We start from the raw sequence: 23,401 nt of genomic DNA on the forward strand, positions 1-23,401 counted from the left end.
GGGGACTCCTGAAGGCAACTGGGCACCTCCTGAGTGCTTACTGGGAGCAACTGGGAGCTCCTTTTGGGGGTCTCTCAGCTCCCTTCCCCCTTATCCCCCCATGTTGAGGGTCTCCCACCTTTCCCCCCTCCCATTCTGGGGGTCTCACAGGTGTCTCCCCCCAATTTTGGGGTCCCCCAGCTCCCTCTTTGCCCCCCATCCCGGTGCCCCACACACACACACACACACTCAGCCCCCCATGGGGTGACGCTGCTTTATTCTGGGGGTGCCCCCCGCACTCCGAGCCCCCCGTCCGTTCTCGGGGGGCTCAGGGGAAGGCGATGGTGCCCAGGGGGGGCTCGGGGGGGGTCCCGCGGCCGGGGGGCTGCCGGGGCCCCCCGTGGTGCCCGTACTGGAACTTGAGGCGCAGCTCGCCCAGGCGGGAGCGGGGCAGGATGTCGGGGATCCACTCGATGGTGAAGGGCGTGGGCTCCTTCTGCGTGGGGGACGTGTGGCCTGGGGGGGCACGGCGGCGTGGCTGCCTCGGGGAGCCCCTCCATGGACCCCCAAACCCATGGAAACCCCCCCTTTTCTTGTCCCTGAACCCCCAACCCCATGGAACCACCCTTGCTGCCCCTCCATGCACCCCCAACCCCATGGAACCACCCCCTTTTCCTGTCCCTGAACCCCCAACCCCATGGAAACCCCCCCCCTTTTTCCTGTCCTTTGAAACCCCCAAACCCTATGGACCCCCTGATGCCCCCTCCCTAAACCCCCCAACAATATTAACCCCCCCTGCTGCCCCTTCCTGAACCCCCAACCCCATAGGATCCCCCTTTTTCCAGTCCCTTGAAACCCCCAACCCCACAGAACCCCCCCTCCCCTTTCTCCCCTTCCTTGAACCCCCCAACCCCATGGAACCCCCCCTGCTGCCCCTCCCTGGACCCCCAACCCTATTAACCCCCCCCTTTTCCCTTCCTTGAACCCCCCAACCCCATGGAACCCCCCTTGCTGCCCTTCCCTTGAAGCCCCCCCCATCCCTATGCAGAGCTGGGACCTCCTGGGGCTGTTTTGGGGTCCCATCCTGCCCCTCCCAGCTGGGTTTTGGGGTCTCACCCTGCCCTTTCTGGGCGCTGTTTTGGGATCATACTCTGCCCTTCGCGGGGCTGTTTTGGGGTCCCACCCTGCCCTTTCTGGGGCTGTTTTGGGGTCCCACCGTGTCCCCTCCCAGCTGGGTTTTGGGGTCCCCACCCTGCCCTTTCTGGGGCTGTTTTGGGGTCCCACCCTGCCCTTCCTGGGGGCTATTTTGGGGTCCCACCCTGCCCTTCCTGGGGGCTATTTTGGGGTCCCACCCTGCCCTTCCTGGGGGCTATTTTGGGGTCCCGCCCTGCCCTTCCCGTGGCTATTTTGGGGTCCCACTTTGCCCTTCCCGGGGGTTATTTTGGGGTCCCACTTTGCCCTTCCCGGGGGCTGTTTTGGGGTCCCACCCTGCCCTTCCTGGGGGCTATTTTGAAGTCCCACCCTGCCCTTCCTGGGCACCGTTTTGGGGTCCTGCCGTGCTCCCCCGAGCCTCACCGACTTTGAGGAAGGTCTGCAGCTCCAGGGGCCGCAGCGGGGGCTGTCTCTCGTGGGGGCCCAGCCCCTCGGGCAGGCTCTCCACCTCCACGCGGGGGCTGCGGAAGGGCTCGTAGGAGCCGTCGCGGTTCTGCACGAAGCTCCGGGTGATCTCCAGCGGCACCTGCGGGCCGGGCAGCGCTCAGGGCCGGCCCCGCGGGGCTGGGGGGGTCCGGGGGGGGTGTCCCGGCCTTACCTCGGGCGTGTCGAAGATCTGCTTGACCTGCAGGACGTTGGTGATGTGCCAGGTGTACTTGGAGAAGGTGCCCAGGGGCAGCGCGTCCCTGCGCACGAAGGCTGCGGGGAGGGGTCGGGGCGGGCTCGGGGGCTGCGGCCCCTTTCATCTTCCCCCTTCTTTTACTGCCCCTCTTGGTTTTCTATCAGCCCTCTTTGGTTTTTCCTCTGCTTCCCCACTTTTTTCCTTCTTTTCCCTCCCTTTTCCGCCTCGTTCCCCCCCATTTTTGCTTCTTTTCCCTCCCTTTTTTGCCTCTTTCCCCCCTTTGTTTTTCCCGCCATTTTTGCTTCTTTTCCCTCCCTTTTTTGCCTCTTTCCCCCCTTTGTTTTTCCCGCCATTTTTGCTTCTTTTCCCTCCCTTTTTTGCCTCATTCCTCCCTTTATTTTCTCCCCTTCCTCCCAATTTTTTATTCCTCTTTTCCGTCCTTCCCCTTCTTTTTTATTCCTCTTTCCCCCCCTTGAATTTTCCCACCCTTTGTCCCCCCGTTATTTTTCCCCTCCTTCATTTTTCCATCCCCCTTTATTTTTCTACCCCTTCCTCCTTTATTTTCTCCCCCTTTATTTGTGCACCTCCATTTCCCCCCTTTATTCCCCCCCCCTTTATTTTTCCATTCCCATTTCCCCCCTTTATTTTTCCACCTCTTTTTTTCCCCCTTTATTTTTCCCCTTTTTTTCCCCCCTTTATTTTTCCCAGTTATTTTTCCATCCCCCTTTCCCCCCTTATTTGCCCCCTTTTTCCCCTTTATTCCCCCCTTTTTTCCCCTTTATTTCCCCCCCATTTTCCCCCCTTTATTCCCTCCCTACCCCCCCGCTTTTCCCCTTTATTTTTCCACCCCTTTTTTCCCCCTCCCTTTTGCTTTTCCCCCCTTTTTTTCTCCTTTATTTTTCCCCCTATTTCCCCCCTTTATTTTCACCTTCCCCTTTCCCCCTTTATTTCCCCCCCCATTTATTCCCCTTTATTTCCACCCCCCTCCCCTTTTTTTGGGGGGCTGTTTCCCCTTTTTTTGGGGAGGTGTTTCCCCTTTTTTGGGGAGGTGTTTCCCCTTTTTTTTGGGAGGTGTTTCCCCTTTTTTTGGGGGGGTGTTTCCCCTTTTTTTGGAAGGTGTTTCCCCCCTTTTTGGGGGGGTGTTTCCCCTTTTTTTGGAAGGTGTTTCCCCTTTTTTGGGGGGTGTTTCCCCTTTTTTTGTGGGGCTGTTTCCCCTTTTTTTGGAAGGTGTTTCCCCTTTTTTGGGGGGTGTTTCCCCTTTTTTTGGGGGGTGTTTCCCCTTTTTTTGGGGCTGTTTCCCCTTTTTTTTGGGGAGGTGTTTCCCCTTTTTTTGGGGGGGTGTTTCCCCTTTTTCTGGGGGCTGTTTCCCCTTTTTTGGGGGAGGTGTTTCCCCTTTTTTGGGGGGGTGTTTCCCCTTTATTTTGGGGTGTTTTCCCCTTTTTCCTCACCCGTGGTGGAGTTGGGCAGCCTCTTCTTGCCGCTGCCGCTGGAGATTCGCTGCTGGAGAGCCTCGAAGAAGGACTGGGGGATGTGGAAAACCAGCGGCTCTGGGTGGCCTGTGGGGGGACAGCGGGCTCAGGGAGGGGCTGGGGGTCCCAAATTGTCACCCCAAAGTGTCCCCGTGCCTCAGGGGCTCAGCACTGGGGGAATTCCCAAGGAAATGTTTGGGATTTGGAACCCGTCGCTGTTTTGGGGTCACTGGGAGGAGAATGGAGGTCCCAAATTGTCACCCCAAAGTGTCCCCAAATTCTTGGGAATTCCCAAGGAAATGTTTGGGATTTGGAGGCTGTCGCTGTTTTGGGGTGACTGGGAGGAGAATGAGGGTCCCAAACTGTCACCCCAAAGTGTCCCTGTGCCTCAGGGGGTCAGCAGATGGAAATGTTTGGGATTTGGAAGCTGGACCCACCCTGTCGCTGTTTTGGGGTCACTCTGGTCAGGAGGAGGAGAATGAGGGTACCAAACTGTCACCCTAAGTGTCTCTGTGGTTTATGGGATTAGCAAAGGGGGAATTCCCAGGGAAATGTTTGGGATTTGGAGGCCGGACCCTCCCTGTTGCTGTTTTGGGGTCACCGGGAGAAGAATGGGGAGGGGGTGGTGGCAATGGCATGGATGGTGAGGGTACAAAATGGCACCAAAAGTGTTCCCAAAATGGCACCAAAAGGGTTCCCAAAATGGCACCAAAAGTGTTCCCAAAGTGGCACCAAAAGGGTTCCCAAAATGGCACCAGAAGCGTTCCCAAAATGGCACCAAAAGGGTTCCCAAAATGGCACCAGAAGCGTTCCCAAAATGGCACCAAAGCGTTCCCAAAATGGCACCAAAGCGTTCCCAAAATGGCACCAAAGCGTTCCCAGCTCTCCCAGTCTGGCTCCAGGGGTTCCCAGCCCTCAGAGCAGCTCCGTGGTTTCCTCCAGGGGCCCCGAGCTGCAGGTGGGGCCTCACCTGGGCAGGGCAGGGCAGAGGGACAGAATCCCCCCCCTGACCCCACAGGAAACCCCACAAAACATCCGGGGACAGCCCCAGTCCTGCAGGGAGTCCCCACACTCACCCTCAAACTGGTAGTGCATGGTCTGGTGGATGCGCTCTGTGACACTGCCCAGCCACTCCTGGAAGGACAGGGACACCTGGGACTCATCCAGCGCCTGGGGACAGCCTGAGGGGACAGGGAGGGGACACTGCAATGTCACTGTGTCCCCAAACACCATCCCCAGGGCTCGGTGACACTGCCCAGCCAGGAGGGGACACTGCAATGTCACTGTGTCCCCAAACCTCAGCCCAAGGAGGGCTCTGTGACACTGCCCAGCCAGGGAGGGGACACTGCAATGTCACTGTGTCCCCAAACACCATCCCCAGGGCCCTGTGACACTGCCCAGCCAGGAGGGGACACTGCAATGTCACTGTGTCCCCAAACACCATCCCCAGGGCTCTGTGACACTGCCCAGCCAGGAGGGGACACTGCAATGTCACTGTGTCCCCAAACATCACCCCAAGGAGGGCCCTGTGACACTGCCCAGCCACTCCTGGACCCCAAAGCTCCTCTGGTCCCACCATGGTCCCACAGCTCCCCCTGTCCCAGGGGGCTCCAGCCTGGCCTTGGGCACTGCCAGGGATGCAGGGGCAGCCCCAGCTGCTCTGGGAGCTCCATCCCAGCCCCTCACACCCTCAAACCAGGAATTCCTTCCCCAGGTCCCCACCAGCCTGAGCACACCCTGAGCTGGCAGCGCTCCAGGGCTCACCGTGCCTCTTCAGGGAGGATGAGGAGGATGAGGAAGGTGAGGAGGAGACGACGGGCAGCTTCCTCAGGCTGCTCCTCCTGGGGCTGGGATGAGCTGGGTCTGGAGCCAGGAGGGGCCCGGGCACCTGCGGGCCTGAGGGAGGGATTGTCACCAACTGTCACCCAATGTCACCCACTGCCACCCACTGTCACTCACTGTCACCCAGTGTCACCCACTGTTACCCAGTGTCACCCAATGTCACCCAGTGTCACCCAGTGCCACCCACTGTTACCCAGTGTCACCCAGTGCCACCCACTGTCACCCAATGTCACCTCCCTCCTCCAGGCCTCCGTCCCCCCATCACCAACAGGGACCCCCATGAGTTCCTAACGCCTGGAGCAGCTCCAGAGGTTCCACAGCTGGACCTGACCCCACGGAGCAGCTCCAGAGGTTCCACAGCTGGATGTGACCCCACGGAGCAGCTCCAGAGGTGCCACAGCTGGACCTGACCCCACGGAGCAGCTCGAGAGGTGCCACAGCTGGACCTGACCCCACGGAGCAGCTCCAGAGGTTCCATAGCTGGACGTGACCCCACAGAGCAGCTCCAGAGGTTCCACAGCTGGATGTGACCCCACGGAGCAGCTCCAGAGGTGCCACAGCTGGCTCTGACCCCACGGAGCTGCCCTGGGGGGGTTCCAGCCCCCAGCCCTCCCCAGGGACACTCACCTGGGCCCAGCTCCTTCCTCCTCCTCTTGGCCCTGGCAGCAGCCGCCCCCCGTGCCCGCGCTGTGGGGCCCCGGAGCAGCTGCGGGGTCACCGTCCCCTTCAGACCTGAGTGGGGACACAAGGACTGTCCCTAAACCATCCCAGCCAGCAGCCACAGGGACACTGGGGACACCCCAAAACCCCAGAGAACCCCCCAGCCTCCCAGGAGGCTCCTTTGGAGGGGAGGGGGGGGGTTTCATCCTGCTCCCATTGTGGTTTGCACCTTGTGGGGTTATTGGGGTGCAGAACCTCCTTAATGGGGTGAGCCCCAAATATTCCTGCTGTGGGATTTGGGGGAATGAACCCCAGATATTCCTGCTGTGGGATTTGGGGGAATGAACCCCAGATATTCCTGCTGTGGGATTTAGGGGAATGAACCCCAGAAATTCTTGTTGTGGGTTCAGAGAAATGAACCCCAGATATTCCTGATGGAGGATTTGGGGGGAATGAACCCCAGATATTCCTGCTATGGGTTATGGGGTATGAACCCCAGATATTCCTGCTGTAGGTTCAGGAGAATGAGCCCCAAGTATTGCTTCTGTGGGATTTGGGAGGAATGAACCCCAAATATTCCTGCTGTGGGAGGGGATTTGGGGGAATGAGCCCCACAGGCTGCTCTGGGAAGGGGTTCACAGTTCCCAGCCCTGGAAAAGGACCCCAAACCCAGTGGGATCTGCCCCCCAGCCCCAGTGCATCTCCTTGCTCACAGCAGGACGGGGCAGCACAAACCCAGCACCCAGGGGATTTGGGACCATGGAATGGCCCAGGGGGGTTTTTAGGGTGCCCCCCACCCCTGCCCGCTCCCACCGCTGCCCAGGGGATTTGGGACCACGGAATGGCCCAGGGGGGTTTTTAGGGTGCCCCCCACCCCTGCCCGCTCCCACCGCTGCCATCAGAGGCGAGGAACTCGGAGAACTCCTGGGCCAGGCTCTCGTCGCTGGCGAAGGCGCAGATGCAGGCCAGGAAGTGGATGCAGCGCGTGGGGGGCGACTCCTCCTCCTCCTCTTCCTCCTCGTCCTCCTCCTCCTCCTCGTCCTCCCGCTGCTCCCCCTTGGCACGGCCGTGCCCGGGCCCGCGGCAGGCGCAGGAGAAGCGGCGCTGCCCGAAGCTGGCGTGCAGGTAGCCCAGGCTGTGCCTCTGGCTGGCCTTGCACTTGACCACCAGCACGCTCTTGGTCACCCTCTGCACCAGCGGCCCCGAGGGCTCCGTGGCCAACTCCCACAGGCTCTGCTTGGCCTCGGCGGGTGCCTGCACCGCGCCCAGCACCGAGCTCTTGAGCGGCAGCGGCGTGGCCTCGGCCTGGCAGCCCAGCGCCAGCTTCAGGTGCTGGCACTGCCCTTCGCCCGCCGCCCTGGCGCAGGCAGGCGCGTGGCAGCGCCCCGAGCTCAGCTGGGTGATCAGGGTGCCCTCGGGGGTCTGGATGGCCGTCTCGGACACGCCCAGCTCCACGAAGCAGCGGCGCTGGCGCTGGCGCACGGAGTAGAGCTGGCCCTGGGTGCCGCTGAGGAGCCTGACGGCGTCGGCGGCGCCCGGCGGGCGGCGGGAGCCCGCCCGGAACACGGCCCCGCAGGTTTTGTTCTTGCAGCTGAGCCCCCGCGTGCCGTTGTAGGTGCCGCAGCGAGGGCACTTGCGGATGCCGCGCAGGGTGGCCTTGCCCAGGTCGGACAGGAAGGACGGGGCTTTGGGCCTGCCTGGGCACGGATCCATGGAGCTGGGGAGAGATGGGGAGAGGGTGAGGGGTCACAGGGGGAGCCTGGCCACAGTGAGCACCCTGACAGGCCCTGTGCCACCCTGAGAGTCCCTGTGCCACCCAGTGAACACCCTGAGAGTCCCTGTGCCACCCCAGTGAGCACCCTGAGAGTCCCTTTGGCACCCCAGTGAACACCCTGAGAGTCCCTGTGCCACTCTCAGAGTCCCTGTGCCACCCCAACAGTCCCTGTGCCACCCCAGTGAGCACCCTCAGAGTCCCTGTATCATCCTGGCAGTCCCTGTGCCACCCCAAACAGTCCCTGTACCACCCTGAGAGGCCCTGTGCCACCTCAGTGGTCACCCTGAGAGTTCCTGTGCCACTCCAATGGTCACCCTGAGAGTCCCTGTGCCACCCTGAGAGTCCCTGTGCCACCCAGTGAACACCTGAGAGTCCCTGTGCCACCCTCAGAGTCCCTGTGCCACCCCAACAGTCCCTGTGCCACCCTGAGAGGCCCTGTGCCACCCTGGCAGGTCCTTTGCCACCCCAGTGACCACCCTGAGAGTCCCTGTGCCACCCCAATGGTCACCCTGAGAGTCCCTGTGTCACTCCAATGGTCACCCTGACAGTCCCTGTGCCACCCCAGCAGTCCCTGTGCCACCCCAGTGGTCACCCACACAGTCCCTGTGCCACTGCAATGGTCACCCTGACAGTCCCTGTGCCACCCCAGCAGTCCCTGTGCCACTGCAATGGTCACCCACGCAGTCCCTGTGCCACTGCAATGGTCACCCTGAGAGTCCCTGTGCCACCCTGAGAGACCCAGTGACGACCCTGGCAGCCCCTGTGCCACCCCAGTGGTCACCCTGGCACTCCCCGTGCCACCTCCCCTCACCCCCGGGTCCGGGGCCCTCTCCTTTCACTCTCAGCCCCGGGGGTCTCTCCCCTCAGGGCCGGCCCCGGGGGTCTCGTTGCCCCTCACCGGCGTTTCCCGGGGTTTCCCAGCATCCCTCGCGGCCCGTGACGTCAGCTCCGCCGCCGGGCCCGCCCCGGTACCTGGGCCCCGTTACCACCGCCGGCAGCGCCGTGAGAGCGGCCTCGCTTCCGCCACCGGCGCGCTCCTATTGGCCCGCTGGTACCACGTGGTGCACCGCGAAGGCTGCTGGGAGTTGTAGTCTGAGGAGATCAAACATCCCCAACGCTTGGACTACAACTCCCAGCAGCCCCCCGCGGCGAGAATTCCCCTATTTCCCTTTTTTCCCCCCAAAATTTCGCCTTTTCCCCCCAAATTCCACTCATTTCCCCCCCTAAATCTCAGCAGCTCCACCCACCCCCTCTCAATCCCACCACGCCAGCACCTGACAAAACACAGCACACAAGCAGCTCAGTTTTTTCATTTTTCCTTTTTTTTAAAAAAAAAAAAAAATGTTTTTCATGTTTTTTTCCATTTTTGTGAGTTTTTTGTGGTTTTTTTTTTTTTAAAGGCTGGGCGAGAGGTAGGATAAAAAAGGGAGTTTTTTGGCCTCTGATAGATCAGGTCTGGGAGCTCTTCTCACCTTCACTCCCTTGTGAAACACACCTGGGCTACGGAGGGAATTTTACACAATGGATTAAAAACTTTATATTCCAAGAGACACCTCATATCCACAAAAAAGAAGGACAAAAAAAAACCAAGGAAGATTTGAGGCATAAATCACATCAAAAGGCTCCATGTCCTACCTTTAAATAAGGAAAACGTACAAAAGTGGCCGAAGGTTGTGCAAAAATTCTTCAATTTGCTCTGAATATTTTACAGAATCAGTACAGGAAAATGTAGAAATCAGTAAAAAATTAAGAAAAAAAACCAACCAAGCCCCGGAGGGATCTGTCACATTTTAGCAACAGGAATTTTGCTGTCCCAGGGTGGGAATCTTGGCTCACGTGGGGAGAGTTGGGCACTTTTGAGTCCCTTTTTTAAATTTTTGTGTTTTATTTTTTTCCCCAGCATAAGGCAAAAACCCGACCCTGAAAAACACACTGAGATCCACAAAAAAAGGATGTAAACGAAGGATTTATCTTGTAAAAAAGCCTCCTCCAAGAGGCTCCTCTAAAACAGAGGTGTGAGGCTGAAGGCAGCTCCAGATTCCCACACTTTTGGCTTCTTTTGGGGTGGTTTTTTCCCAGCTCTTTCTGAGGGAAAAAAAATCCCAAAAAAAAAAAAAACAAAAAACCCCCCCAAGAATGACTTTGTGCAATTCCTGCCCCAAATTCTCAGCTAAGGCAGCCAAGTCCCTGCAATTTGTGTTTCTAAAAAAAAACACATTCAAAATCAAAAATTAACCCAAAAAATAACGACGAGAGAAAAAGGCGGCAGCGGTGAGGGGCGATCCAGCATCCGGGGTGGTTTTGGGGTGAAAAGGGAGGGGTTTGGTTCAATCTCAGCGCTGGGGGGGCTCTGGGGGGGTCAGGGGGTCTCGAAGCCCACGCGGAAGCCGGGCTGGGGGGGCACCACGGCGCCGTTCTGGCCCTGCACGCTGTAGCCGGGGGCCATCCAGGGGGGTGAGGACTGGCTCTGCCTGGGGAGGGGAAGAAATCATTAGGGATTGCTAAAATATCCTTTAGAGATTGCTAAATTAAATAAATATCATTTAGGGATTGCTAAATTAAATCAAAATCCTTTAGGGTTTGCTAGAAAAGCTGCACGCTGTACCCGGGGGGTGATGACTGGCTCTGCCTGGGGAGGGGAAGAAATCATTAGGGAGTGCTGAAATATCCTTTAGAGATTGCTAAAATATCCTCTAGAGATTGCTAAATTAAATAAATATCACTTAGGGATTGTTAAATTATATAAATATCCTTTAGGGATTGCTAGAAAAGCTGCACGCTGTACCCGGGAGCCAACCATGGGGCTGACGACTGGCTCTGACTGCACTGGGGGGAAAAAATCATTAGGGATTGCTAAAATATCCTTTAGGGATTGTTAAATTAAATAAATATACTTTGGGGATTGTTAAAATATCCTTTAGGGATTGTTAAATTAAATAAAAACCCTTTAGGGATTGCTAGAGAAGCTGCACACTGTACCCGGGAGCCAACCATGGGGCTGAGGACTGGCTCTGCCTGGATTGGGGGGAAGAAATCATTAGGGACTGCTGAAATATCCTCTAGGGATTGTTAAATTAAATAAATATACTTTGGGGATTGTTAAAATATCCTTTAGGGATTGTTAAATTAAATAAATATACTTTGGGGATTGTTAAAATATCCTTTAGGGATTGTTAAATTAAATAAATACCCTTTAGGGATTGCTGAAATAATCCTTTAGGGGTTGCTAAATTAAATCAAAATCCTTTAGGGATTGCTGAAATATCCTTTATGGATTCACAAATAAAAATCCTTCAGGGATCTGTAAACAAGGCCTGGAGGTTGTGGGGAAGGGGCTTGGGGGGATTTGGGGGGATGAGGGAGGGGTGTCACCTGCTGGGATGTCCCCACCCCTGTTGAGATGTCCCCACCTCACTGGGATGTCCCCACCCTGCTGTGGATCCCTTCCCAAAGGGATGAATTTGGGATGAATTTGGGGTGAATTTGGGGTGAATTTGGGGTGAATTTGGGGTGACTTTGGGGTGACTTTGGGGTGAATTTGGGATGAATTTGGGATGAATTTGGGGTGAATTTGGGGTGAATTTGGGATGAATTTGGGGTGACTTTGGGATGAATTTGGGATGAATTTGGGGTGAATTTGGGGTGAATTTGGGATGAATTTGGGATGACTTTGGGGTGAATTTGGGGTGAAGCTCTCAGGACTCACCCAAAGCCCTGCTGGCTCCAGGCCTGGCCGTACACGCCGTAGGTGGGCACCTGCCATCCGTTGGGCACGTACTGGCCCAGCTGGGCACCGCCGTACCACTGCCCCCACTGCCCGTAGGCCGGCGGGTAGCTCAGCTGGCCCTGGGACACACGGCACCGTCAGCGACCGGAACGCGCCGGGCACCCAGCACCAGCCACACACACAGGGATCCAACATCCATCATCCACCCAGGGATCCAACATCCATCCATCATCCATCCATCCATCCATCATCCATCCATCCATCCATCCATCCATCATCCATCCATCCATCCATCCATCCATCATCCATCCATCCATCCATCATCCATCCATCCATCCATCCATCCATCCACCCAGGGATCCAACATCCATCCATCCAGGGATCCATCAACCCATCCATCCATGGATCCATCAACCCACCCAGGGATCCATCCATCATCCATCCATCCAGGGATCCATCATCCATCCATCCATGGATCCATCAGCCATCCTTCCATGGATCCATCATCCATCCATCCATGGATCCATCAACCCATCATCCATCCATCATCCATCCATCCATCCATCATCCATCATCCATCCATCATCCATCATCCATCCATGCATCCATCCATCATCCATCATCCATCCATCCATCATCCATCAATCATCCATCCATCCATCCATCCATCCATCATCCATCCATCCATCCATCCATCATCCATCCATCATCCATCCATCATCCATCATCCATCATCCATCAATCATCCATCCATCCATCCATCCATCCATCATCCATCCATCATCCATCCATCATCCATCATCCATCATCCATCCATCCATCATCCATCCATCCATCATCCATCCATCCATCAATCATCCATCCATCCATCATCCATCCATCATCCATCCATCCATCCATCATCCATCCATCCATCCATCATCCATCCATCATCCATCATCCATCCATCCATCATCCATCCATCATCCATCCATCCATCATCCATCCATCCATCATCCATCCATCCATCCATCCATCCATCCATCCATCCATCCATCATCCATCCATCCATCCATCATCCATCCATCCATCCATCCCCCATCCCTCCCTCCCTCCCTCCCTGTCACTGCCAGCTCCCAGCCAATTAGCAGTGGTTAATTAGCACCTGCTGCACGGGGCTGGCCATGTCGGGCGTCTCCTTGCCCCAGTAGCATTTGACCACGTGGCCCTCGATGGTGGTGCCGTTGACGGAGACGATGGCGTGGGCAGCGCTCTCATGGGAACTGAACCTGGGGGTATTGATCGATTGGGTATTGATTGATTGATTGATTGATTGATTGATTGATTGAGGTACTGATTGATTAGGATATTGACTGGGGTATTGACTGATTGGGGTATTGATTGACTGGGGTATTGATTGGGATACTGGTTGGGATATTGATTGATTGGGGTATTGATTGGGATACTGATTGGGGTATGGGTTGGGAATATTTATTGGGATATTTATGGGGGTATTGATTAGGGTATTGAATGGAAATATTTACTGGGATATTGATTGGAAATATTTATTGGGAATACTTATTGAGAATATTTATTTGGAATACTTATTGGAAATATTTATTGGGATATTTATTGGAAATATTTATTGGGATATTTATTGGAAATATTTATTGGGATATTTATGGGATATTTATTGGAATATATATTGGGATATTTATGGGATATTTATGGGATATTTATTGGGAATATTTACTGAGATATTTATTGGGAATATTTGCTGGGATATTTATTGGGACACCAATCCCACTCCCCCCGGGACCCCCCATGTCCCCCACCTGACGAAGGAGTAGCCTTTGTCGGGGAACACGCGGATCTCCATGATCTGCCCGAAGGGGGAGAAGGTCTGGCGCATCAGCTGCTCTGGAGCAGGAAGGACGGACGGACAGACAGACAGACAGACAGACACACAGCAGGTGAGGCACCCGCGCTGCCGGGGGCGGGGCTGGCAGGGCTGGGTGGGGCCACACGTACCTGAGAGGCCCGAGGTGACCCCCCCGCAGTACACGGTGCAGTTGCTGGGGCTGGACTGAGTGACCACCTCGTCGTAGGACAATTGTTTGGTGTTTGCTGCAAGAGATTGGGTTTGGGGTCTGCAAAGGGCTGCAGAGATTGGGTGTGGGGTCTGCAAAGGGCTGCAGAGATTGGGTTTGGGGTCTGCAAAGGGCTGCAGAGATTGGGATTGGGGTTTTCAAAGGGCTGCAGAGACTGGGATTGGGGTCTGCAAAGGGCTGCAGAGATTGGGTGTGGGGTCTGCAAAGGGCTGCAAGAGATGGGTTTGGGGTTTTCAAAGGGCTGCAGAGATTGGGTGTGGGGTCTGCAAAGGGCTGCAGAGATTGGGTTTGGGGTCTGCAAAGGGCTGCAGAGATTGGGTGTGGGGTCTGCAAAGGGCTGCAGAGATTGGGTGTGGGGTTTTCAAAGGGCTGCAGAGATTGGGATTGGGGTCTGCAAAGGGCTGCAGAGATTGGGATTGGGGTCTGCAAAGGGCTGCAGAGATTGGGACTGGGGTTTGTAAAGGGCTGCAGAGATTGGGTGTGGGGTCTGCAAAGGGCTGCAGAGATTGGGTGTGGGGTCTGCAAAGGGCTGGGATGGGAACTGGGGGGGAATTCCAGTCCTGACTGGCACAGGATTGTTGGGAATGACTGCAAATCTTTACAGGGACACCTCAGAGCCCTTGCAGGGCCTGAAGGGGCTCCAGGAGAGCTTGGGGACAAGGGATGGAGGAACAGGACACAGGGAATGGTTCAAACTGGGAAAGGGGAGATTTAAATGGGATTTTGGGATGGAATTCCCAGAGCAGCTGTGGCTGCCCCTGGATCCCTGCTGGTGTCCAAGGCCAGGCTGGGCAGGGCTTGGAGCACCCTGGGATTGGGGAAGGTGTCCCTGCCCAAGGCAAGGGTGGGGTGGGATGGGCTCTGAGCTCCTTCCCACCCCAAAAACTCTGGGATCCCCCCACTGCAGGAGCTGGCAGGGCACAGGGTGGGCACCTACTCTCATAGGTGCTCTTGGGAGCTGGAGGTTTCCTGGTGGCCCAGTTGGTCCTGATCTGCCGGCCCCCGAGCCACTGGCCCCCCATCTGCTGGATGGCGTTCTCAGCGTCCTGCAGGGGACAGAGGGACAGGAAAACCCCACTGACCCCACTGCTGGCACCCCTCCTGTGGGACAGGGCCAGGGGGGAGAGCCCAGGGCCCCCCTGAGTGACCCTGGAGTGTCCCAGGATGGGGCTTGGAGCACCCTGGAACACTGGGAGGGGTCCCTGCTTATGGCAGGGGGTTTAAGCATTTGTTAAGAGGGAAATAAAGGGATTTTAAGCATTTATTAAGAGGTGAATTAAGGGATTTTACCCCTTTATTGAAGAGGGAAATGAAGGAATTTTAACCATTTATTGAAGAGGGAAATAAAGGGATTTTACCCATTTTTTTGAGGAAGGAAACAAAGATCTTTGACTCTTTTATTGAAGAGGGAACTGAGGGGATTTTACCCATTTCTTAAGAGGGAAATTAAGGGGTTTTACCCATTTTTGAGGAGGGAAACAAAGACCTCTCACCCATTTATTGAAGAGGGAAATGAAGGGATTTTACCCATTTATTGATGGGAAATAAAGGATTTTACCCATTTATTGAAGAGGGAAATAAATGATTTTACCCATTTATTGATGGGAAATGAAGGGATTTTACCCATTTATTGATGGGAAATAAAGGGATTTTACCCATTTATTGATGGGAAATAAGGGATTTTACCCATTTATTGAAGAGGGAAATGAAGGGATTTTACCCATTTATTGATGTGAAATAAAGGGATTTTACCCATTTGTTGATGGGAAATAAAGGATTTTACCCATTTCTTGATTGGGAAATAAAGGATTTCACCCATTTTTGAGGAAGGACCCAAAGATCTCTCACCCTTTTATTGAAGAGGGAAATGAAGAGATTTCACCCATTTATTGATGGGAAATAAGGGATTTTACCCATTTATTAAGAGGGAAATGAAGGGTTTTCACCCATTTTTGAGGAAGGAAACAAAGATCTCTCACCCTTTTATTGAAGAGGGAAATAAAGGGGTTTTACCCATTTATTGATGGGAAATGAAGGATTTTACCCATTTATTGATGGGAAATAAAGGATTTTACCCATTTATTGATGGGAAATAAAGGATTTCACCCATTTTTGAGGAAGGACCCCAAGATCTCTCACCCATTTGTTGAAGAAGGAGACGAAGCCGTAGCCCTTGGACTTGCCCGTGGCCATGTCCTTGACCACCCGTGCATCCCTAAAGCACAAAGGGAACTTTTAAAATCTGATTTATTTGCCACCATATTCCACCTGCTCGCTGCAAACGTTGCATAGAAATGAACAGAAAATAAAAATAAAAATGAAAAAGCAGGAATTGAAAGGAACGTGTGTTGCCCGTCAACCGAATTCTTTCATTTTCGGGTCAATTTGTGACCCCCTTTTTTGGGCAGCTGGAAATTCTGATGGGAAAGCAGATCAGGAGGGGTAAGGGATCTGCTGTCCCTGCAGTGCCACAGTGTCACCCCCTCAGCACGAAGTTGTCACCAGCATGGACAGAGCCCCTGGGCTGCCCCACACAAGGACTTACGAGATTCTTCCAAAGGGAGCAAAGGCTGCTTTGATGTCCTCAGTGGTGATCTCAGGGCTGAGGTCTCCCACAAAAACGTGGAAATGGTCTTGGGGGGAAAAGAGAAAGGAGCATTCAGTGGTTGAAGATGCACTCTGAGTAGAGCAAAGGGAAAAAAAAATTCTTCTTAAAAAACCCTTTATTAAAACTCAGCTGTTATTCAAAATACATTTATTAAAAACCAGGCACTGATGGGGTTTAGCCCCACCAGCCTGAAATTCCAAGGATTTCCCCACAGAAGTTGCTGGGAGTGATCCAGAAACTCATTCTGGGTGCTCCTTGAGGGAGATGCTCAATGTGCCTCAAAAATCCAGAATGAGGCATTTTGGGTTTTAATTCCCAACTGCCCAGGGAGCAAACAGCCACAGATTTGCACCAAATGCTACAGGGAAATGGAAGAGAATTTAATGGAATTTTTTTCCATAAAAATTCAATGGAAAACAAACAAAAACCCCCAAAAATCAGCTCCAGGGAACACCCTGGAGATCCACAATGTGATGTTTAAAAAATTACAATTACCTTGCGAACGCTGTGTGATGGCAAAGATCAGATTTGCCCTGAAGTTTAATTAACACAAACACAATAAATAATTAGGATTCCAATGAAAAACCATTCCCACAGAGCTCTGTGTGCTGCGTTTCTGTTTCCCACCTTGCTCAGGTGACACTTACTGCTGGTGTCTTTCTTCTGGCTGCTGGGGGTGGTGGCCCAGTTCACTTTGACCTCCTGCAAATGGCAATCACACATTGGATTTGGCCAATCCCAAAAAGCTCAGACACCTCCAGAGCTCAAATCTGACCCTACAGGGCAAGGCTGGCCTTCAAACTCAAGTTGGAGATATTTTTCTTAAGGGAAAATAAGGGAGAGGGTTTGTTCTTAAATTAATAGGGTTAGAGATAGCCTGGAGAGGAGAAGCTCCAGGGAGAGCTTCCAGCACATTCCAGGGCCCAAAGGGGATCCAGGAGATCCAGAGAGGGACTGGGGACAGGAGGTGGAGGGACAGGACACAGGGAATGGCTCCCAAATGCCTCAAGGGTGATTGAACAGGATGGGGACAGACTGTGACCACTGTGACAGGGCAGGGACTGAAACAGGGGAGGTTCTACCTGAATGTGAGGAAAAGAAGGAAAATAGGAAGGAAAATAGGAAGGAAAAAAGGAAGGAAAATAGGAAGGAAAATAGGAAGGAAAATAGGAAGGAAAATAGGAAGGAAAAAAGGAAGGAAAATAGGAAGGAAAATAGGAAGGAAAAAAGGAAGGAAAATAGGAAGGAAAATAGGAAGGAAAATAGGAAGGAAAAAAGGAAGGAAAAAAGGAAGGAAAATAGGAAGGAAAATAGGAAGGAAAATAGGAAGGAAAGGTTTCCTTGGAGGCCTGGAACAGGCTGTGGGAGCTCCTTCTCAGCAGGCATCCAAGCCCTGCCTGAACTCTGCCCTGTGCACTGCTCTCAATGGGCTTGGGCAGGGGATCCTCTCCAGAGGGGCCTCCCAGCCCCACCACGCTGGAATTGTGTGATTGTGCTCCCGGCTCTGTGTGCTCAGCCCTGCGATCCCCACAACACCCTGAGCTCCTCCTCCCAAAATCCTGAACTGCTCCTCCCAACACCCTGAACTCCTCCTCCCAATGCTCTGAACTCCTCCTCCCAAAATCCTGAACTTCTCCTCCCAAAATCCCGAATTTCTCCTCCCAAAATCCTGAACTCTTCTTCCCAACACCCTGAACTTCTCCTCCCAAAATCCCGAATTTCTCCTCCCAACGCTCTGAACTCCTCCCAAAATCCTGAACTTCTCCTCCCAATGCTCTGAACTCTTCCAACACCCTGAATTTCTGAACTCCTCAACTCCTCCCAAAATCCTGAACTTCTCCCAAAATCCTGAACTCCTCCTCCCAAAATCCTGAACTTCTCCTCCCATCACCCTGAACTGCTCCTAACCCTCTCAACTCTTCTTCTGAGCCCTGGCCCACTGAGATCTCCACCCCAAAGGCAGAGTCCCACATCTGCAGCAGGTGCCCTCCTCTCCCAGCAGGATTTGCCCCTGGCACAGCCTCTCCCAGCAGGATTTGCCCCTCTCACAGCCTCTCCCAGCAGGATTTGCCCCTCTCACAGCCTCTCCCAGCAGGATTTGCCCCTGGCACAGCCGCTGTGCCCCAGACTCACCCCGGAGCAGGGCACCTTACCTTACCCATTATCTTCCTGCCGTTCATGGCAGCCAGCGCTGCGGCCGCGTGCCGGTGCTCGTAGAACTCCACGAAGCAGTAGGGATCATTGCCAGCTGTCTGAGACAGGGAACGGGCTGGGATCAGGGCCCTGAGCTGGGACTGGGGACTCTGAGCTGGGATTGGGGACTCTCAGCTGGGATTGGGGACCTGAGCTGGGATTGGGGACCCTGAGCTGGGATTGGGGACCCTGAGCTGGGATCAGGGACCCTGAGCTGGGATCGGGGACTCTGAGCTGGGATTGGGGACTCTGAGCTGGGATTGGGGACTCTGAGCTGGGATCGGGGACTCTGAGCTGGGATTGGGGACCTGAGCTGGGATTGGGGACTCTGAGCTGGGATTGGGGACCTGAGCTGGGATTGGGGACTCTGAGCTGGGATTGGGGACCTGAGCTGGGATCGGAGACCCTGAGCTGGGATTGGGGACCTGAGCTGGGATTGGGGACTCTGAGCTGGGACTGGGGACTCTGAGCTGGGATTGGGGACTCTGAGCTGGGACTGGGGACTCTGAGCTGGGATTGGGGACTCTGAGCTGGGATTGGGGACTCTGAGCTGGGACTGGGGACTCTGAGCTGGGACTGGGGACTCTGAGCTGGGATTGGGGACTCTGAGCTGGGACTGGGGACTCTGAGCTGGGATTGGGGACCTGAGCTGGGACTTGCGACATTGAGCTGGGATCAGGGACTCTCAGTTGGGATTTGGGACTCAAACTTGGGATTAGTTTGAGTCCCAGAACTAGAGACACAAACCCAGGATAAAGGACACAAAGCCAGGATTAGAGACTCAAACCCAGGATTAGGGACTCAAACCCAGGATTAGGGACACAAACCCAGGATTAGGGACTCAAACCCAGGATTAGAGACACAAACCCAGGATAAAGGACACAAACCCAGGATTAGGGACTCAAACCCAGGATTAGGGACTCAAACCCAGGATTAGAGACACCAACCCAGGATTAGGGACACAAAGCCAGGCTCTGGCTGCTCTGCTCAGCCTCTGACTGCTGGCACCTCCACAGCCCCACCTGGACAGGTTTTCTGACCCTACAGGGACTAACAACACTCCCAGAGCTTTCAATTTTCCTTTAGAAAGGGAAAATTATGGCAAAGACCTTTTCAAACCTCGTTTTCAATCCCCTCCTGATTTAATGAGGGGGTTCCCTGTCCCTCTCCATGTCCACCCATCCTGCAGGCCCGTGCAGAAACGATGCCAGAGCCACCTCCAGGTTTATTTCAGGTGCCTGTTCCCAATTCCAGGGGAAATCCCAGAGGCACAGGCCCAGCCTGGAGGCAGCAGCCCTGAGGAGAGCAGGGGAAGCAGAGGCCTGGGGCTCTTACATCCATGATCATCTTGCAGTTCTTGCAGGGCCCGATCTGGCTGAAGAGCTGCAGGATCAGAGCCTCGGTCACGTCCCTGGAGAGGTTCCCCACGTACCTGAGGGACAAACACAGGCAGGGACACGGATGTTGGACATGCTGGAGCTTGGAGAGGGGTTTGGGACCAGGGAGGAAGTGATGGGGAAAGCTGGGATATGGGGATGGAACTCCCAGAGGAGCTGTGTCCATCCCTGGACCCCCGGGAATGTCCCCAGCCAGGCTGGACAGGGCTGGGAGCCCCCTGGGACAGTGGGAGGTGTCCCTGCCATGGCAGGGGTGGCACTGGGTGGGCTTTGAGTCCCTTCCCACCCAAACCAATCCAGGATTCCACGGCTCCATGAACTTGACCTTCCCTACACTGAATTCCCAGCACAGAAATTCCAGTTCCCATATTCCTACTATGATTTCCCAGTTCCCATATCCCTACACTGAATTCCCAGTACAGAAATTCCAATTCCCATATCCCTACACTGAATTCCCAGCACAGAAATTCCAATTCCCATATCCCTACATTGATTTCCCACTACAGAATTCCAGTTCCCATATCCCTACATTGATTTCCCAGTTCCCATATCCCTACACTGAATTCCCAGTACAGAAATTCCAATTCCCATATCCCTACATTGATTTCCCAGTCCCCATATCCCTACACTGAATTCCCAGTACAGAATTCCAGTTCCCATATCCCTACACTGAATTCCCAGTAGAGAAATTCCAGTTCCCATATTCCTATTATGATTTCCCAGTACAGAATTCCAGTTCCCATATTCCTATTATGATTTCCCAGTACAGAAATTCCAGTTCCCATATTCCTACACTGAATTCCCAGTACAGAAATTCCAGTTCCCATATTCCTATTATGATTTCCCAGCACAGAAACTCCAGTTCCCATATTCCTATTATGATTTCTCAGTACAGAAGTTCCAACTCCCACATCCCTACCCCACCACCCCTGCCCCAGCAGCTCAGGCTTTTTCCTGAGATGTTTGCCCACATTTTCCACAACATTTGGCCGCTTCCTCCCGAAGCCCTGAGGTTTTGGGATTGCCAGGTGTGCCTGGAATGCCTGAGTGCCAACGTGCTGGAGTGCAGGGATCAGCCTGCCCAGCACAGCCACAGCCCAAACCCCCACTCCCACCAGGGCCCAGGGGTGGCTGGTTTGTTGTTTTGTTGGTGTTGTTGTGCCCAAATCATGGGATTTTTATAAAAAGCCCAGTGAGAAACCTCAGCCCCCGCGGTGCAGCCGCAGCTCCTGCTCAGGAACGCTCTGGGGGAGCCTCTGCCCGGGAATCCTGGCCAAATGCCAGCCCTGGAACCACCCTGGAGCACCTGCAGTGCCCCCAGAGGGGCACAGGGGCTGCCAGAAAGCAGCCAGCAGCAAATCCAAGCTGTTTGTGATCCAAGCTTTGGTTATGGGGGAAGGAGACAGAGTTTTGTCATCCAGGCTCATCCAGGAGCTCTGTGCTTGGACAAGTGTTTGAGGCAGGATGGGGTTTAAAATCTCCAAACAGATCTTTACAGGCTTTGTCTGGCTCTGAGTGAGCCATTCCTGCACTTCTGACAAGTTTCCTCAGAATGGTGAAACGAGGAGGGATTAGAGCACTTCATTAAGGCAATTAACAGCAGGACCCTCTCTCCCCACAAGCCCAGGTGAGAGTGGGATCAGAGAGGCTTCCAGTTCCCATATCCCTAATCGATTTCCCAGTACAGAATTCCAGTTCCCATATCCCTAATTGATTTCCCAGTACAGAATTCCAGTTCCCATATCCCTAATTGATTTCCCAGTACAGAATTCCAGTTCCCATATCCCTACACTGAACATCCAACCTGAGCTGCACTTGCTGCTCCTTCCAAACCCGACCTGTGACACCCCTGGTGACAATTCCCTGTGGGACCCCAGAAAGCCCCAGGGAGGGACTCACAGAAATGCCAGCCTGGATTGGCAGAGCCCTGAGCTGTGTTTTAAGGCAGCACTCAGTGATCCTGCAGGTCTTTTGCAAGCTCAGTGATGCCCTGTGGGTGCCAGCAGCTGCACGTGCTCCAGGACAGGCACCTGCATTCCTTGGCACGCACCGAGCCTTGGGATGGGGAAAACACCTCCCCAAATAAACACAGCACCAGCCTATGTTTGCAGAGGCCAGGAATAGCTCCCAAAATGTGGGAAAACAGCGGGATTGGGGAAGCAGGGAGTGCTCAGGACAGCTGGGGTGAGGCACATCAGGGTTTTGTTGTCCTGGGGTCACTCAGGCCCTGGGGAGGGGCAGCACTCCCAGGGCACAGCAATCCCTCACCTTGCAATGATTCCCTCTTTCCCTCCCTCCTGTCCTTCCTGCTGCACTGCACAAAAAGGCTCCTAGGGCTGGGATGGCAAGAGTGGAGCCTGACTGCCCTGACCCAAACAAGGGAAAAGTACTCCAGGTACCACCTGCCTGGGAGAAGGAGGGAAACAGCCCAGGTGTGCACAACAGTCAGGTTCTGCAGCTAAAACCTTTTGCTAAAATCCAACCTAAACCTCCCCTGACGTGGCTTCCTAATTCCTAATTCCCTCCGTGGGAAGCAACAGCTTCAGAGAGTGCTTTGAACACCGGGGCAAGCTCGGGATTCATGGGCACTGCCTGCTCATTCCCATGGAGCTGCTGAGCAGGCCAGGGGGCTCCAGCCATGTGCCAAGGCAGCCCCCACAGCAAAACCCAGCCCGTCACTCACCAAACCCACACGGACCATACAGAGTGGCAGGATCCTCACCAGGAATGGTTTGCGGTGGAAGGGACCTGGATCACCCCAGTTCAGTGCCCTGCCACGGGCTGGGATGGACAGGGCAGGGGGGCACACACACCTTAGACCCCCTTTCCCTCCAGGTGTGTGTGGGTGTACCAGGGAGGGGACGACACCTTCCACGCTGCCTTCCCTCCAGATGTGACCTGGCATGGACTGCGGAGAGTGGCACAAACTTTACAAACTCCCTTTCTATCCAGCAGAAGGGGGGACACACCTTCCTGGCCGCTTTTCCCTCCAGATGTGACCTGGCATGGACTGGCAAGGGGCACACACTTTCCAGACCCCTTTTCTCTCCAGATGTGAGTTGGGACGTACTGGGGAAGGGGACACGCAGCTTCCACATAGCCCTGTCCCTCCAGATGTGAGCTGGAGGCCCAGGGGAACGCCCGGAGCGGAGGGCAGGCCGGCGGTGCCCAGCACTGGGACCGGGGAAAGGGCAGCAATACCGCGGGAGCCGGGCTCCCCTCGCTGCCGGAGGGGGCCGGCTGCCCCTCAGTCCCGCAGCACTGCGGGCGGCCGAGGCTCCGCGGCGGAGCCCTGAGGGGCCCGTCCGTGAGGCGACCCCGGGCCGCCCCTCCCCGCGGAGCCGGGAACAATAGGCGGTCTCGCTCCCTCCCCACTCACAGGGTCTTGGGCATTTCATCCTCCATGGCGCCGCCGCCGCCCGCCCCGGCTCTTCCCGCCCGCCGGGGCGGCCCCGTGAGCCCTGGGCAGCCCGGGCAGCCCGAGCGGCGCCGGCCCCGCCGGCGGACGGTCCCGCGGCGGCTCCTCGCAAGATGGCGGCGGGCGGGCGGGCTGAAGGGCCGGGGGTGGGGGGGGAGCGGGGGCGGGAACGCGCGTGCGCGGGGAGAGCGCGGGAACGGCGCGGGGACGCGCGGCTGCTCCGCGCATGCGCGGCCGTGAGGGGAAAGCGAGAAAAAGTGGTGAAAAGTGATTTAAAATAAAGGCGTTAAAAATAAAGGGTGAGAAATAAAGGGATTTAAAAGGCGTTAAAGATAAAAGGGTGAGAAATGAAAGGATTTAAAAGAAATGGCTTAAAAATAAAAGTGTTAAAAGGAAAGCGCTTAAAAGCG

At 54.9% G+C, this 23,401-nt stretch overlaps 2 protein-coding genes across 10 annotated transcripts; both read right to left on the reverse strand.

Annotated features, from left to right (window-relative positions):
• Nucleotides 1-199: 199 nt before the first annotated feature.
• On the reverse strand, nucleotides 200-8,597 carry CUNH2orf42 (chromosome unknown C2orf42 homolog). 4 transcript variants are annotated; one of them, XM_071417602.1, is made up of 9 exons: nucleotides 8,457-8,597; nucleotides 6,675-7,501; nucleotides 5,752-5,856; nucleotides 5,047-5,178; nucleotides 4,359-4,463; nucleotides 3,262-3,369; nucleotides 1,790-1,816; nucleotides 1,555-1,717; nucleotides 200-517 (listed from the first exon to the last, which is right to left on the reverse strand). In XM_071417602.1, exons 1-9 carry the CDS (start codon nucleotides 8,480-8,482, stop codon nucleotides 229-231), a joined length of 1,782 nt encoding a protein of 593 aa, XP_071273703.1. In that variant the 5' UTR covers nucleotides 8,483-8,597; the 3' UTR covers nucleotides 200-228. The 4 variants fall into 4 exon arrangements, with proteins under 4 accessions (XP_071273703.1, XP_071273706.1, XP_071273705.1 ...); XM_071417605.1 differs by having other exon boundaries at nucleotides 240-495; XM_071417604.1 differs by having other exon boundaries at nucleotides 240-495; nucleotides 1,790-1,890.
• A 261-nt stretch (nucleotides 8,598-8,858) lies between these two features.
• Nucleotides 8,859-23,130, reverse strand: TIA1 (TIA1 cytotoxic granule associated RNA binding protein). Of its 6 annotated transcripts, none has more exons than XM_071417734.1 (13): nucleotides 22,953-23,130; nucleotides 19,512-19,608; nucleotides 18,142-18,235; nucleotides 16,631-16,685; nucleotides 16,479-16,516; nucleotides 15,921-16,008; nucleotides 15,515-15,590; nucleotides 14,313-14,421; nucleotides 13,296-13,391; nucleotides 13,100-13,184; nucleotides 12,430-12,553; nucleotides 11,265-11,404; nucleotides 8,859-10,029 (listed from the first exon to the last, which is right to left on the reverse strand). In XM_071417734.1, the coding sequence occupies exons 1-13, from the start codon at nucleotides 22,976-22,978 to the stop codon at nucleotides 9,918-9,920; spliced, it is 1,140 nt and encodes a 379-aa protein (XP_071273835.1). In that variant the 5' UTR covers nucleotides 22,979-23,130; the 3' UTR covers nucleotides 8,859-9,917. The 6 variants fall into 6 exon arrangements, with proteins under 6 accessions (XP_071273835.1, XP_071273836.1, XP_071273840.1 ...); XM_071417738.1 differs by lacking the exon at nucleotides 8,859-10,029 and adding an exon at nucleotides 10,038-10,379; XM_071417737.1 differs by lacking the exon at nucleotides 8,859-10,029 and adding an exon at nucleotides 10,387-10,573.
• Between the last annotated feature and the right edge of the window lie 271 nt (nucleotides 23,131-23,401).

Source organism: Agelaius tricolor, unplaced genomic scaffold, assembly GCF_023055355.1.
Source record: "Agelaius tricolor isolate 1412-34295 unplaced genomic scaffold, bAgeTri1.0.p SCAF_70, whole genome shotgun sequence".
NCBI classification, from domain to species: Eukaryota; Metazoa; Chordata; class Aves; order Passeriformes; family Icteridae; genus Agelaius; species Agelaius tricolor.

Coding starts and splice junctions, on each gene's coding strand:
- CUNH2orf42 (XM_071417601.1), bottom strand. CDS start 8,482: ATGCTGGGAAACCCCGGGAAACGCCG. Junction 5,857..6,674: donor CCTCGCCTCTGATGGCAGCG/GTGGGAGCGGGC, acceptor GTCCCCACTCAG/GTCTGAAGGGGACGGTGACC. Junction 1,718..1,789: donor AGATCTTCGACACGCCCGAG/GTAAGGCCGGGA, acceptor CCCGGCCCGCAG/GTGCCGCTGGAGATCACCCG.
- TIA1 (XM_071417734.1), bottom strand. CDS start 22,978: ATGGAGGATGAAATGCCCAAGACCCT. Junction 16,009..16,478: donor CATCACACAGCGTTCGCAAG/GTAATTGTAATT, acceptor TTTCCCCCCAAG/ACCATTTCCACGTTTTTGTG. Junction 12,554..13,099: donor AAAGGCTACTCCTTCGTCAG/GTGGGGGACATG, acceptor CAATACCCCCAG/GTTCAGTTCCCATGAGAGCG.